A 14441-nucleotide genomic window follows, 5' to 3' on the forward strand; every position below is an offset into this window, starting at 1 on the left:
TTTTAATTGAAACTGACGCCGAAAAGGTATCAAGTGTGCTATCCATCTCTTGATAATATAAGGCTTCTAAAATCAATAAAATTCTAATATTTTATATTTTAAATGATAAAGATCTCAATTATATACATTTGTTTAATAATTATTTGTAAAATATTTGAATATTATAATGTAAATACAGGATTATATGTAATTAAATGTATGATAAAAATATATAAATTGTTCACAAGATAGATAGCACATCTATTTATAGTACTTTTCAATGTGTTATTAAAATTATTTTGTAAATTGTTAACACTTCATTTAATTTTCTCTATTTATTTAAGTGGTACAAACTTACTTAAAATATAACAATTTTAATAAGACTTGAAAAAATATGTTTACCATAATAAAATCTTAGTTGTCATGACAGATTTAGCCATTCCAATATCCCATATATTGATCACATTTTCATGTCTTCCTTAAGTTGTATTATATATCTATTCTTTAATACAATAAAATAGATTATATAAAGAAACGTGATAAAAATTTATATTATATTATAAAATATAATTAAATGTAATATTAAACGTAACATCGAGCGATTACATACATTAATCACTATATAATATTTATGTAATCACTATGCAAACGGTTCTGGTATGTAGTTACATTGTATATATAAATATAGAATGCAACTACAACACTCTTGAGACATACTGAAAAAACTGTAATGTACTTCAAATAAAACTTGATTACATTTTTTGCTATAATGTAATTTTTTAGTAATAGTAAGCTTGTTCTGTGCAATGGACTTTCTTTTCTAGTAATTGTAATTTGTTAATTTAACATATTTAGAGAAACAAGTCTTTAATAGAAATACGTTCACCATGTTCCTGCTTCATGTATAAAAACAGAATTTTTTAGAACGAAATCCAAACGTATGGATTTCCAGATGTTGATCTTACAATTCTCGTTTCTTAAATTTTGTGCTATACATAACGATATTTTAAAATATAATAAAGTATATCTGTTATCATCCTAAGGTTGATTTGTAATTTCTACAGCAATGTTCAGAATTATGTACACTGTTCACCTTTTGAGCTTCTGTGTCGATGTACACACAACAAACGAGAGAAATTCATTCGTACGATCATAAATTTTATATCACGTGATGAGAGTTCGTAATGTACAGAATTTTAATTTTTGTTATCGTTAAACATTTATAGGAATGTTTGCGACGCCAACTTTCATTTGACAGGATTAATGCAAATAAGTTTCGTACACGCACTTGTGATGAAAAAAGTACATATCTTATTCTATATTTATGATTAATAAAATAAAATTTAAAATTGAATTTTTATGATCAATATATCTTTCTGATATCTAATTCAACATAGATTATTTTGTTGGGTGAGAAAATCTAGGCAATATATCCTTTGACATATCATACGTATTGTATTCTCTCTCTACCTATTTTATTTACAGTCTAAAAATACATAATGCTAAATTCATATGTACTATTGTAAATTTAATCATTCTAAGAACACTTATGTCAATATTTCTTTTTCTTCATTATACAGACTGCATAGTCTTTCCAGCTTTGCAAAGTTATTTTTGAAAATTTTGTCAAGATGAAAATTACAAAAACAAAAACGATCTCAAATTATATGCCAATATAAAAGCTTGGATAAAAGCTCTGGCTCTTTTTACTTGTATTTATGTGGTTTAGTCATCACATAAGCAGCATTCACCTGCGAGGTAGTATCAAAAAGTTATAAGTCAATCGTCAAAATGAGAGAATACTTTGTGTCATAATATACCACGGCATGAGAATAAACGAGTTTGCACGTTTCCTTTCATTCAAGGAATTCTGTAGGCCTATTACTATGAAATTCGACATCATGTGGCCTACCTTATTATTTCATTCTGGCCTATAAGTCAAAACCAATGCCAGTAATAATTTTTTTCACTTGAACGCCTGATATACTCTCCAGGCAGTAATACCGAAGGCTGCCAATGCAATAGTTGTATGAAGAATTCGTCTCCTCTTATCGTCTTTCCTTACAAGAAACGTCGGAGACGACGGACCTAGAACAGCTAATAGTTCAACGTGCGGTAATTTGCTGGTATCAGTCTCTACTTGATACTGGCAGCAGGGATCAAATTGCCAAGAGACTGTATATAATCCGCAGGTTATAACTGACGTAAAACCTAATGGACCACAGATGTACGGTCGATCGCCCCAAACTAATCCTGTAAGAGATATTATAAAATATATTATTAATCAGCAATACATGTAATTTTAAGCTACAATGAGTTAACATATAATTGTAACACGTACGTAATATGATATTGTAACACTCGCATAATTTATTAAGAATAATATAATACTACAGGATGTCCAAGATGTATAATTTTAGGCATGATACAATACTTGTAGTTTTCTTTGTTCTTAATAGAGATAGAAAAAGGAAAGTAATAAGTGATGCTGATATATCAAGCCTAGACTTAAAAAATCCTGGACATTTCTCTGTAATAATAATTGTAATAATGTGCATGAGAAGATTTTTTATATAAATTAGACAAACCTGTGACGATCGCAGCAAGACCCGACAATGCGGCAGTTTTGTGAAGACAATTTCCTACCGCTATCCATCTGGAGGTTTCATCACCTAATTTCGACGGCTCGATAACAATTAAACTGCATTCTGATTCTAGCGCTCGCTCTAACTCGTATTCAAATGTCTCGTGGGCATTTTCACTGTCGTATACTTCTCTGATAATGGCAACATTAGAGGATTCATCCCTACAAAAAAAAACAAATGTATGAGCTAATATTCAGATAATATGGAACAAGAATGTCACAACAGTGTTGTAATGTTACTGCTTTCAACAAATAAAAGTAACTTGGCAACTTTTGTAAGACGTTTTAATACGATTGATATTTATAAATTTAGATTCTGTGAGAATCTAAGGGAAAGACCAATCATATTAAAGAATTTTACACCAATCGCAAAGGTGCTTTTATTGCTGAATGCAGTTATTGCTTTAACATTCCATCTCAAGCAGAATAACAAGTCACAACAATGTCAAAATGACATTAAAATGAATTGGAAATGATTGAAAAATGACTTTTAATAATCATTTTGGAGTCATTTTGACATTATTTTGATATATGATAATGACTTATTGTTCTGCTTGAGATGCTATTTAAGCACTTTCTAAGCTAATGTTATATTTTGTAACATAATTGCGTTTGCAATATTTATGTAATTAACTTTAGCATGCCAGGGTCACTTCTATAAGTGCAAAATCTTTTGAAAAAAAAATATATATAAATTATTCTCATACAAGAGATTAAGTTTGTAATTTATTTATAACCTCATGTATAAGCTACATATAATTACGATTTATGCATCATAAAGTGCTCTGTAAACAACATTACATCCTGGCCTGTTTAAGATTTCTTCCTTTCATGTGTTATGTAAGACATAGATTACAGTCAATCAACGTAAGATTTGTTTTGATCGCGTACTAAGTCGACCTGGTGAGATTAATTCTAAGATCAAAGTCGTGTATTTTGTGCGGCCTCGCGATTAGACGCTATTAATTATCACAATAATGAGACGCGTATACATACATACATACACACACACACAACACACACACACATATATATATATATATATATTAAAGATCCGCGAAAGAACGATAGTGAAAGTGACAGAAGCCGATGTGAGCCGCTTCAACGAAGTACGACGAAAAATCAGAGTTGCGACTAAAAATCTCCTGTGTCCTACGAAATCGCATCGAACATTGTCTCGAAATCAAGAATTCAACATTCCTCGAAGTATTCGGAGTCACGCGAGACCCGGAGATTTATTAAAAATTAACTCGCCGCCTGCTGCCGCGGTGACTTTGAGGTTAATTCCGTCGCAATGGCGACGGGGAATCGCGCCGCCAAGACGTCGGTCCGGCGACGTATCTCTCACGCAGATGGCGTCGAGACGCCACGGACGACAGCGGAGAATAATCCCGTCTACGAACCTGTCACCAGCTTCATCTACCATCTTCACCGTCGATCCCGCAGATACTGAAACGGCGGTCTGCATCGGACCGGAAGAAAAAGCATGACTCGTCGAACCGGACGCAAAAATCAGCTGATGGGCGCGCGCGAGCGCGAGTGCGAGTCACTCTTGCGACTCCGGTGGTTTTAAACTTTCTGTTGGATACGGTGGCGATTTGAACGTTTCGCGTTCTTCGTTTCCGGTTTCAAACAGGTCCCGAAAAAGCAAGTGCGCGAATTATTTCTCCGATCGTAATTTCTTAAACTTCCTAATCAGAAATGGAATCAACATTGAATCGACATCGTCCGATGTCAAATCGATGTCGATTCGATGTCGATTATATATATATATATATATCAATGTGAGCTAATTAACATAGACTATAATTATATATATATATATATACATATATTATATTTACGTTTACGAAATTTTTCTTTTGCTATAGCTAGCTGCTAAAGTCTAGATAAAGTATTAACATTTGATATGCTTGCATGCGTGTATTATTTTTATAAATTCAATTTTTTTAGCACACCATATCTGCAATTACTTGTGGCAAAGATTAAATTATATGTTTAGATTTCGTCATCGTCCTGTTATTCAGCGATTCCTATTAGGATTATTAGAAGAATGTTGTTTTATTTTATGCATAAGTAGGGAAATATTTGTAGATAACATAACAATATAAAGACAATAAATATAGCCAAAATTATCAATAAATTACTATTTTACTAAAATTTACCGTAATTTTACCGTAAGTAATTGTAAAATTGAATTTGACGATATTTTTATATCTTTAGTGTAAAATAATTTAAAATGTTCTAGAATGATCTAGAAGTGCGATCGGGAAAATCAGAGGAGATGCTATTAGCATTAAACACCCTCTAAGTCTGTTACATTTCTATATATATTCCTATACTAATACCTATTTGCATTCCTATGAATGTTCTATGTATGCATGCTGTGCAAATCCTTTAGGGCTGCATTCCTCTTTACGCTTATAACGGTCATGGAATTTTTTATCCTTGTCGTTTATCAAATGTTAAACAAGAGCAAACGATGCTTGCGAACGTTGCAAGCGTTGAGTGGAACTACCGATGAATACTATTAAAGATTCTCGGTCCTGGACAAATTTTCGTGACTGGGACCTGGAGGGCTCGGGGATAATTTGAAGAACGATTGCGTTACAATTAATAAAAATTTTTAATTATTAACATAAATATTTATAATATTTATAATATTTATATATTTATAATATTATAAATATGTGTAGTTTTAGTAGATACTGAAAAAAAATTATTATAAATTTTATATACGCGCGCGTGCGCGCGTGTGTGGATGTGTGTATAAATTGTATATATCTTACGCTTCAACTTTGAAGTGGAATATCTCGATTTTTAATCCCGCTACGGATATTGAATTTTAAAGCACATATGTTCAGGACAATAAAACAAGCTTATTCTGTAAGTTTTAGAAAAATCTAAAGAAAATGGATTTTTCGGAAAACGTCCTTAAGGTTCAATGTACATACGTTTATATAATATACGAATATATAATATACGTTTCAATTCATAGAACCTTCATCGGTACAGTATTCATACAACTTTACATTCCGGTGTATAAAACTATGATAGATAATAATCTTCACTAAAGGCGGTCATTTCCATAAATCAAATTTTTCAAGCACACCATATCCGCAATTACTTGTTGTCAAAATGTAAATTTTTCTATAACTAATTCTCGTTAAACGGCGAGAATCGACATTAAGTCCGGTGATATTAATAATTGTAAAAAACAATCATGGTGTGAAAAGAGATACGCTTAATTTACTTAAGAATAAAAAATCTGGCAGCAATTATTTGAAGCTGTTACTTATTGCTTATTAATAGGTAGTCATCTTGGGGATTCGACAATAGTAAGTATATAGTTGAAATATATATTTAGCTGTGTGATTTGTAATAAAATAACATCGATTTTTTAATTTTAAATTTTATAATTTTTGCCACATTTTTGTCATTTCAAACTACTGTGCGCCGCAGCCGACCAGCATCCACTCCAAAATGCGTCGCGGTATTTTGTGGACAAGATAATTTAAAAAATATATAATTCACTTTTTCCTCCTCTCCTCTCCTTATTCTTCGGTTTCCTCTTCCTCCTCCACCTCCGCATTCTCCTCGAGGAGGCGAAAGAGGACCTTCTCATTCTGCAGCTGGAAGAGGTCCATCGTTAGGCCGATGTAGTCTTCATCGTCGACGTTGTCAAATTAACTTTAAAAAGTAACTTTTTTACTCAATATTATAAATGTGAATTGTTATTTCTAAGCTCTACTTTTTGACGTTTCCCATTGAGTGTAATGTATGCTGCACTTCTAACAATCTGCAAGTGACTTGCTTTCAATAGAAGATTGTTGTATTTGCGCTGAGGATGACTCCAAAAGGAGCAGAAACGTTCGAAATAAATTGAAGATAACCAGCAACCTGAGGATTATCTGCTTCTTCTATCTCTCCGCTCTTACAACAGCGTATGACTCTTATTAGCTCTATCTGAAATCTTATTTATATTTTATACATATGTTAGTTAATGACATCAGGCAATAGACGGCTGTCATGATTCGTCATACGCATTGATGGACTGCTCTCTGAAAATTTTTGCATTTTCTGCAAACCGTCGAATGAAAAATCATTTGTTGCAACGTCATTGTCCACTATTGTACACACAGCGTCACTCTAATGCTTGAGCATCTGAATTTGCAGGGGTTTCGAGGTATGTTCAAAACGCGTGTTCCTTTCTTTCATGCAACTAATGATTATTCGGAAAATGTATCGTAAACTTAAAATTGAACTAAATTTAAACTAAACATAAACTAAACTTCATAATTTAAACTAAACGTATAATTTATAATTAAATTAATAATTTATAAATAAAATTTCTATTAGAAAAACAATATTCTGTAATTCTTTCTCATAAAAGAACAATGTGAAAAGTGGTAATCTAAACTTAAAATTGAACTAAATTTAAACTAAATATAAATTAAATTAAATTTATAAATAATTTAAACTAAACGTTTAATTTATAAATAACTTAATAATTACGTAATAATGAAGCTCTGGCGAATTAAATCAAACTTCAAAATTGCTTATAAGAGCGAAGTTGGATGGATTTGCGTATATACAAATTTGTTTAAATGTTACAAATACAATAGGAGAGATCGAGGCACCATGAGAGACGGAATCTGGTTCCCAGAGATCGTCACTGAACTTTCTGTTCGGTCAGCATTGGTCCCTGAGAACATTGAATTTTCCGAGACAAGATTGGTTGACAAAGGCTGAGAAGCATCCTTCGGTGCGACGAAGCTGCCTGGGCTATTATTTATAGGTGGCCGTTGTATATGAAATACTTTAGATCATTAAGTATTGACAGATTATGGAACACTAAAACTCTAACCGCATTGAAAGAAGCGCATTAGAAGAATACTTCTCAGCATCAGTATTCGTCGAGTTTCGTCTGAGTGAAGTACGTTTGTTGTATTTAAGAAACGCGGGTAAATTTTTTTAATTTTGTGATTTATAAATCTGCAAAAATATTCCACCATTAGCGGTTCCGTTAACAGTAAAATATTTTTGTACGTTTACGTAATTTACTGAAAGTGATAATTTTACGTAATTTATTGAAAGTGATAATTTTGTGTGATTTAGAAGAAAATGGCACAGAACAAGCCGCTTCAAAAAGAAAGGATGGAAGGCGAAGAAAGAGGAAGTGGAAGTCCTCGTCCAAGTGAACGCCTTCGGCGAAAAGCACGTTCTCGGTGAGAACGTCGCTGAAGACGATAAAGATTATTCCGTCGTCGACGAGGGGGAAAAAGAGAAGAAAGAGAAAGAGTCTCATGTGGGCAACTTTCAATTTGACAAATTCGATAATGAAGACTACATCGGCCTAGTGATGGACCTTCTCCAGTTGCAGGATGAGGAGGTTCTCTTTCGCCTTCCTGTACTATCAAATATTCAGTATCTACTGAATTTTTACTTTACTACCATATTTGATAGTACAGTATCTACTACAACTACACATATTTATAATATTATAAATATGTGTAGTTTTAGTAGAAATACTGAAAAAAATTATCATAAATATTGTACTTGCCACGTATATATTATAATATATATTATGACATGAATGTGAGTCATTTACTAGCCATAGTTGATAATACGAGTCGTTGGGCTACAGAATGGCTACAGAACGACTCGACGGATTCGATTCCAGCACTGCACATTTGCGGTTTTATTCGCTATTGACGAGCAAATTTATTTTTATAATAATATAAATATATGTAGTTTTTTTCACGACAGTTACTATTTTGCGACGATGGAAACACAAAATAGTATAAATTGAAGCAAATGATAAAATACGATATAAAAAACAAAATATCCGAACTTATTGTACTTAATTTCTGTAATATAATAAAAAGTAATTTACAAGTAACTCTTGTAAGATAACTTTCTTAACCCTAATTATTTTGCAAGTTCAGGAATTGTCTGCAAATTCGAGTGAAACGGACGCGCGGAATGTCGATAATCGCGGAAGTTCAGGCGATTACGCCGTGGCGGCGCGATAGGCGGGGGACTACATTCGCGATGGGGCTGCGCGTAGGGAGCTACGCTTCGCATAGTGTGTTCCGCGGTCGGTCGGACGAGAGTGGAGAGAGTCGGCAGGAGCGCGCAGATAGAATTAAACGGAGCGAGATCACAGATGGATATTCGCGCGAGCGCACTGTCACGGGCAGCGCGACGCTCCGTGTCGTCGTCATCATTTTCCCCGTATCGTCGTGCCGTGTCGCGCGGGTGTCGTCAGGTGTCGTCGTTCTCGTCATTTTCGCACGCGCGCGTGCGTTCTATTACGCGAGATTAGGATTTTACGCGCCCTCGTCACCGCCGGATTTCGTCGCGGTTGACATTCGGCCGAAGACGTTAATAGAACGAACGCGGAATCGTTCGCTGGTGTCGACCCACTGAGATGACACCCTCGAATTCGTGGGGATTCCACTTGGGGGTTTCGCCTCGCGTCAAATCGCGGGGGTGCGCGATAAATCTCGAGCGCTCCGAAGTGCGCCGCGCGTGATCGCGATTCGCGGAACTGCGTGAAGTCCGGCACACGTGCGCCCGTCCCGCGTCTGCGCGCGGCGAGTGACATGTTTTCGAATGTCCGACGACGGTGTTCGGCAGCGGTTGATCAGGTTGGTGACTCGCGTGACAATCGGCGGCGTGAGCGGATTCGTGAGCGACGGCGTATATCCACGTGCTCCACGGGAGTGTCGAGCAGCGGTACGTGAGCGGCGCGGAGAGGAGAGGCGAGGTCGCCAGTCGTGGCCGCCGCGCCGCCGCGCCGCGTCGATCGACGGGGGAATACGACGAATACGTAGTACGTACGGGAGAGGAGCGAGTAAGTGTGTGAGTTTACGCGCCGCCGAGTGGGGGGTGAGGCGAGTGTTTCGTTTCGACCGGATCCGCATTGCCCTGACAGTCGACGAGGAGTGTGTCGTACGCGCGGGTGTGCATATACACGGCTGCGCTGCGCTCGCCCGCGGCTGCCGACTGCCGTGCGAGTCGCGCGAGGCGCGATTGTAAACACGTAACGCGACGACGTAACGTGCGAGGACAAACACGTCGCGACGTAATATATCCAGCCGGACTGCAACGGCGGTTCTGCGAGAGAGAGAGATTGTCGCGATTTTCCTTTAACTCCGAAATCGTCGAGTACGCCGACAAGTGCGGGCGTTTTCGGGAGTGGCAGTTTATCCGAGCTGACGTCGCGCTCCAGGACGAGTCGCGAGTGACATTCTCGCTGGGAACAGCTGGACGGCGAATCTCTCGGAGCATCACCGGCGCCCGTTCATCGACGCGTCAACGACCTCCGTGCTCTCCGTTCGCGATCCCGTAAAGGAACTCTCTCTCTCTCTCTCTCTCTCTCTCTCTCTCTCTCTCTCGTCGGAGTGGTGCGCGAGATCGCACGGTGTAAACGACGGTGTTCCGCGTTAACGTGACGAAGGTGCCAGCGTCCGAAGGACTCGCGTGCGAGCGCGCGCGCGCGCGCGAGTGACCCTGGGCGTGAAAGTGACACTTGCGCGAAGCATAAAAGCACAAGCGGGAGTAAACACTTCCTGGAAATAGCGGTTCCCGACGACTCACGCTCGCCGCGAGGAACGGAACCGGTGCCGGTGCGCGAGAAGGGCAGCGGAAGAGAAACCGTGAAGTCCAGGGTGGCGGATCCGCGGCGGTGAAGAAGACGAGAAAAGGTGTAGAAGGAAGGAAGGAAGGTAGGCGATGCTGTGCCTCGACTGCGATCGACTGCGCGGTTAATTCGCACGTGTCGCGATATGTCGGGTGGCACGGCGGGCGGCGGCGGCGGCGGCGGTGGCGGTGTCCGCGGAACCGGCGTCGAGTGCAGGAAGTTCGCGCCGAACATATTCAACAAGAGCAAGTGCAGCAGCTGCTTCAAGCAGAAGGAGGAGCACAGTGCCGAGGCTCTGGAATGCAACAGGGTGAGTTTTGCTTGATGGACTCCTTCTATCTTCGTCTCCATCGTGACCCTCTTCTTCCCTCTTTTTAAAACTCCTCCTCTTTCGCTACCGCACTCGTGCCTCTCTTCTCTCTTTCTTCCTCTTTCTCTCGCTTACATAACTATGTATATACGTAATTATAGTCATTGAATGTTAATCCGAAAGATTCTCTTTTCGCGAGCAAAAGCGGGAGCAAAAATATGCAGTTCGGGAAGGTATATTTATTATACATTACGCATATATATGTATACTTATTACACGTCATCGGTTTTGATAGTATTTTTCGAATTTAAAAAAAAGTTTCTTAAGTCTTTATTAAAAATTTTCTACACTCTTTGGCTTTATTTAGAACAGAATTTAGTACACAGATGACAAGTTTAATAATTAATTTTTTTATGAAGCACACATGGAAAGAATGATTTTGCTGAAATATCTAAAAATTTAGCTACAGATACAGATTTGAAAATAATTTTGTTGGATTACCAAAATATTATATACAGGACGTTCAAATTGGTTGCTAGAATGTCAAAACTTTTTGCAGCATCAAGCTTGAGATTTCTTCGTAGTTATTTGGAATATCCAATAAAATTGTTTTTAATTCTACTACATCTACATTTAGCTAAATTTTTTAGATACTTCAGTAAAATTGTCCTTTCCGTGTGCTTGTCGGTTCTTAGAAACATTTCGTCCTGACAATAAGACACGATAACGCTTCTCTGGTTTTTCTTCATATCACTCTCTGTCTTCTTTTCTTTCTCTCTCTCTCTCCCCCCCTCTCTCTCTCTTTCTTACTCGTACTCGAGCACTTCTCTCTCTTTTACTGATACTCGAACATCTGACTCGGCTCTTCTTTTTCTCGCTCACTCTCGAATTCCTTTCTGAGATCGAAGACGAGCGACAAGAAGGAATAGAGGTCCTGCTGTTGTCAGGATGTCGACGTTATGTAAGATCCGTCGTGGCCGTCGTTCACAAATCGCCTCGCGAACGCGACGTACGTTTCGTTTACTTGTCCTTCAAGCGACATAGATCTTCCGGCTTGTTTGCATCACGACAGTCGCGGTTCATTAACTTTACCTTAGCCATCGTGCTGCACCTTTCTAAATTGATATAAGTAAAAATGATAGTTTATTCGATTGACGTTACAGTGCCGCAAGCACTGCCGTCGCCACTCAAATTGTTACGTAATCTATGAGTATCGTGTATAAAGACCGACACGAGTAAATGTTCCGGCATTGAAAATAGATACGATAGATGCTTGCTAACGAGAGACATAGATGACATAGTGGGCGGTATTTATAGTCTATTCTTATTTTAAGACCATGCCTAATGTTTTAAAATGTTAATATGGCTCTCTGATTCACTGGAAAAAAATTTACTGAATTTTATTACGTTGTTTGAATATTAAGTTACTAATGAAATATTTGCTTACAGTAAATAAATATTTATTTAAAGTAAAAAAATTATATTTCAATTAAATAAATATATGTTTAGATTTAGTAAATATTTTGCGTTAATACTATTCAAATAAATCTTTAATAAAATTCAAATTTTTTTCTTAGTGTTAGTTTATGACAAGACTGTACTTAAGACGGTCCTAAATATAAGATCCGACTATGAATACCAGTGTAACACAGTGAATCATAAGATTCTTGTTGTTTGCCAATGTTAAACAAAGATGATATGATCACTGCGTCATATCGCTTGCTGATCAGAGAGAGATATGAGATAGAGATTTCAGATTTTTCAAATTGCGAAATTTCGCATGAATTTGTATATATGTATGATGATTATCGTTTGCGGATTACGTTGAGATCTCGCGTTGCTTCGTAAGCCCGCTTTTTTTTATGACGGTTAATCATACGTATAGTATAACGAGCAACAATTACGCGGTAATCTAAAGGCACCTCTTAAAGAAGTGTATTATAAAATCTGGTGCTTTAAAAGAAATTGCTTGAAAGTAAAGGAAAATTTTGGAGCCAGCTTACCTTAACATCGTTGAATTTAATCTGCACGTTGGATTAACGAATTAATGATTTCCTTAAAAATATATTAATTATACAGTCCTTGTAAAAAATTTATAATTTATATTTTCCATAAAAATAAATTATTAAAATTATGTAAGATTTCAATCATTTTGTATGAGTATTTTAAATAATCGAGATTATATTATATTTAGTGCTCATACGTATAAAGGCAAGATTATATAATGATTATTTATGCAAAGTTTTGCATAAAAAGATCGAACGAATATAATTAAAAAACAATTTACAAATAGCAGTCTGAGTTGATTCTCGTGTATCTTTAAATCCATAGTGATATCGATGTAAATTCAGTTTTAATATAAAAAATTTATTAAAATGTATTGTATAAAAGAATTTGTAATGACTGTACTGTATGTTGCAAATAATAATTAAATAGAAATTAAAAAAGTATATTAATGTATATTTAATGTATTTTATTATTACACACACACACATATATATATATACTTCGTAGAAATTTAAGTGTTTGATCTAGCTATGTAGAATAGAATAGAAATACTTAAAAGATATAGTCTTGTTTCTTCAATTTGAGAGTGCGTGCAAGGTATCGCTGCGTCACGATCGAGAATACAAATACGCCTTTCGATGCGAGTGTATGTTAGAACGAGAAAGAATTTTTATAGTTCTGCTTTTTTCGTCTCGTATAATTTTTATTTACAACAAGCTCTTCAGCGATCAGCGGGCTCGTGAAAATCATATGGGAAAGAGAAGTATATACAGAGAGAGAGAGAGAGAGAGAGAGAGAGAGAGAGAGAGAGAGAGAGAGAGAGAGAGAGAGAAAAAAAGAGGAGAGAGAGAGAGAGAGAGAGAGAGAGAGAGAGAGAGACAGAGTAAAAGAGGAGAGAGAGAGAGAGAGAGAGAGAGAGAGAGAGAGAGAAAGAGAGAAAAGAAAGAGGAAAGAAAACATAATAAGAACATTAAAAATCAATTCGTGCTGTACGGTATCGAGGATAGAAGGAGATCGTGATAGTGGAATCGTTGTCACTTCGTAAATGCGTTTTTTTTCTTTGTATGTAAAATTGCTTTTTTATACCCGATCGCTACTTTACCGTTTGTTTTAATGCTTCATTAATCGTCGAAGTTACTTGTGCTATCTTTTTACTAAAGTTATAATGACGCAATGAATTGTCGTTTATTTTACATAAAATTACATTTTTAGTATTTTCATGTATAATATAACGTTCGATTCTTTTTTTCATTCTCTCATGTTGTTATTTTATAAATTTTATGATGACGATCTTATACGCGCACTGAAAAAAGAATCTGGTAATATCTATTGAATGTTGATTGAATTTAAATCGAAATTAAACAAATATTAATTTTATTTTTATCATATTAGATCAACAATAATATTTGATATATTTCGAGGCAAGATTGAAGGCAAGGTAGAATACCAAGGCGAGGAAATTTTGAAAATTTTTTCGCTGTTCCCTGACATTTTTCGTAAATTCGTACAATTTTAATATATACGGTCAAATCAATTAAAGTTTAATTCAATAATATAATTCTAGTTTAATTTTGCGATGAATCAACATTTTGTATAGTTTGAACAAAATTTGGGGATTTTCATTTGGCGGGACGTTGAGCGTTCGCCGATACACACGGCTGTTTATACCCGGTCCTCGCGCCGTTGCGAAATTTTGGAATGTCGGCAGCCTTGCGACCTGTTCTCGGTGCATTCCAGCCATCTCTTCCTCCAGCACCCCTACGAGAGAAGAAGGCCCCCTCCGAGAGTTGTTGGCCTGTCGGCTTTCGCATGGATGCCGGTATCTCTGTATCGGTTTATTTTTCCCGTCTCGC

At 36.5% G+C, this 14441-nt stretch overlaps 2 protein-coding genes across 4 annotated transcripts in view; one reads left to right on the forward strand and one right to left on the reverse strand.

The window, feature by feature from the left end:
• Positions 1 to 777: 777 nt before the first annotated feature.
• LOC108750472 (transmembrane protein 11 homolog, mitochondrial) lies at positions 778 to 4152 on the reverse strand. Its single transcript, XM_018489927.1, has 4 exons — positions 4027 to 4152; positions 2568 to 2785; positions 1892 to 2232; positions 778 to 1730 (listed from the first exon to the last, which is right to left on the reverse strand). Exons 1-3 carry the CDS (start codon positions 4089 to 4091, stop codon positions 1946 to 1948), a joined length of 570 nt encoding a protein of 189 aa, XP_018345429.1. The 5' UTR covers positions 4092 to 4152; the 3' UTR covers positions 778 to 1730; positions 1892 to 1945.
• Positions 4153 to 9085: 4933 nt separating this feature from the next.
• Positions 9086 to 14441, forward strand: part of LOC108750664 (protein outspread) — a 201055-nt gene continuing 195699 nt past the window's right edge. For 2 of the 3 annotated variants that reach the window (XM_018490303.1, XM_018490304.1), the window contains exon 1: positions 9087 to 10581. In XM_018490303.1, coding sequence (XP_018345805.1) covers positions 10417 to 10581 — 165 coding nt within the window. In that variant the 5' untranslated portion in view covers positions 9087 to 10416. Of the gene's footprint in view, positions 10582 to 14441 lie in introns of all 3 variants that reach the window. The other variant, XM_018490305.1, reaches the window with a different exon arrangement.

The sequence above is a fragment of the Trachymyrmex septentrionalis genome, unplaced genomic scaffold, assembly GCF_001594115.1.
Source record: "Trachymyrmex septentrionalis isolate Tsep2-gDNA-1 unplaced genomic scaffold, Tsep1.0 scaffold37, whole genome shotgun sequence".
Lineage (NCBI taxonomy): Eukaryota > Metazoa > Arthropoda > Insecta > Hymenoptera > Formicidae > Trachymyrmex > Trachymyrmex septentrionalis.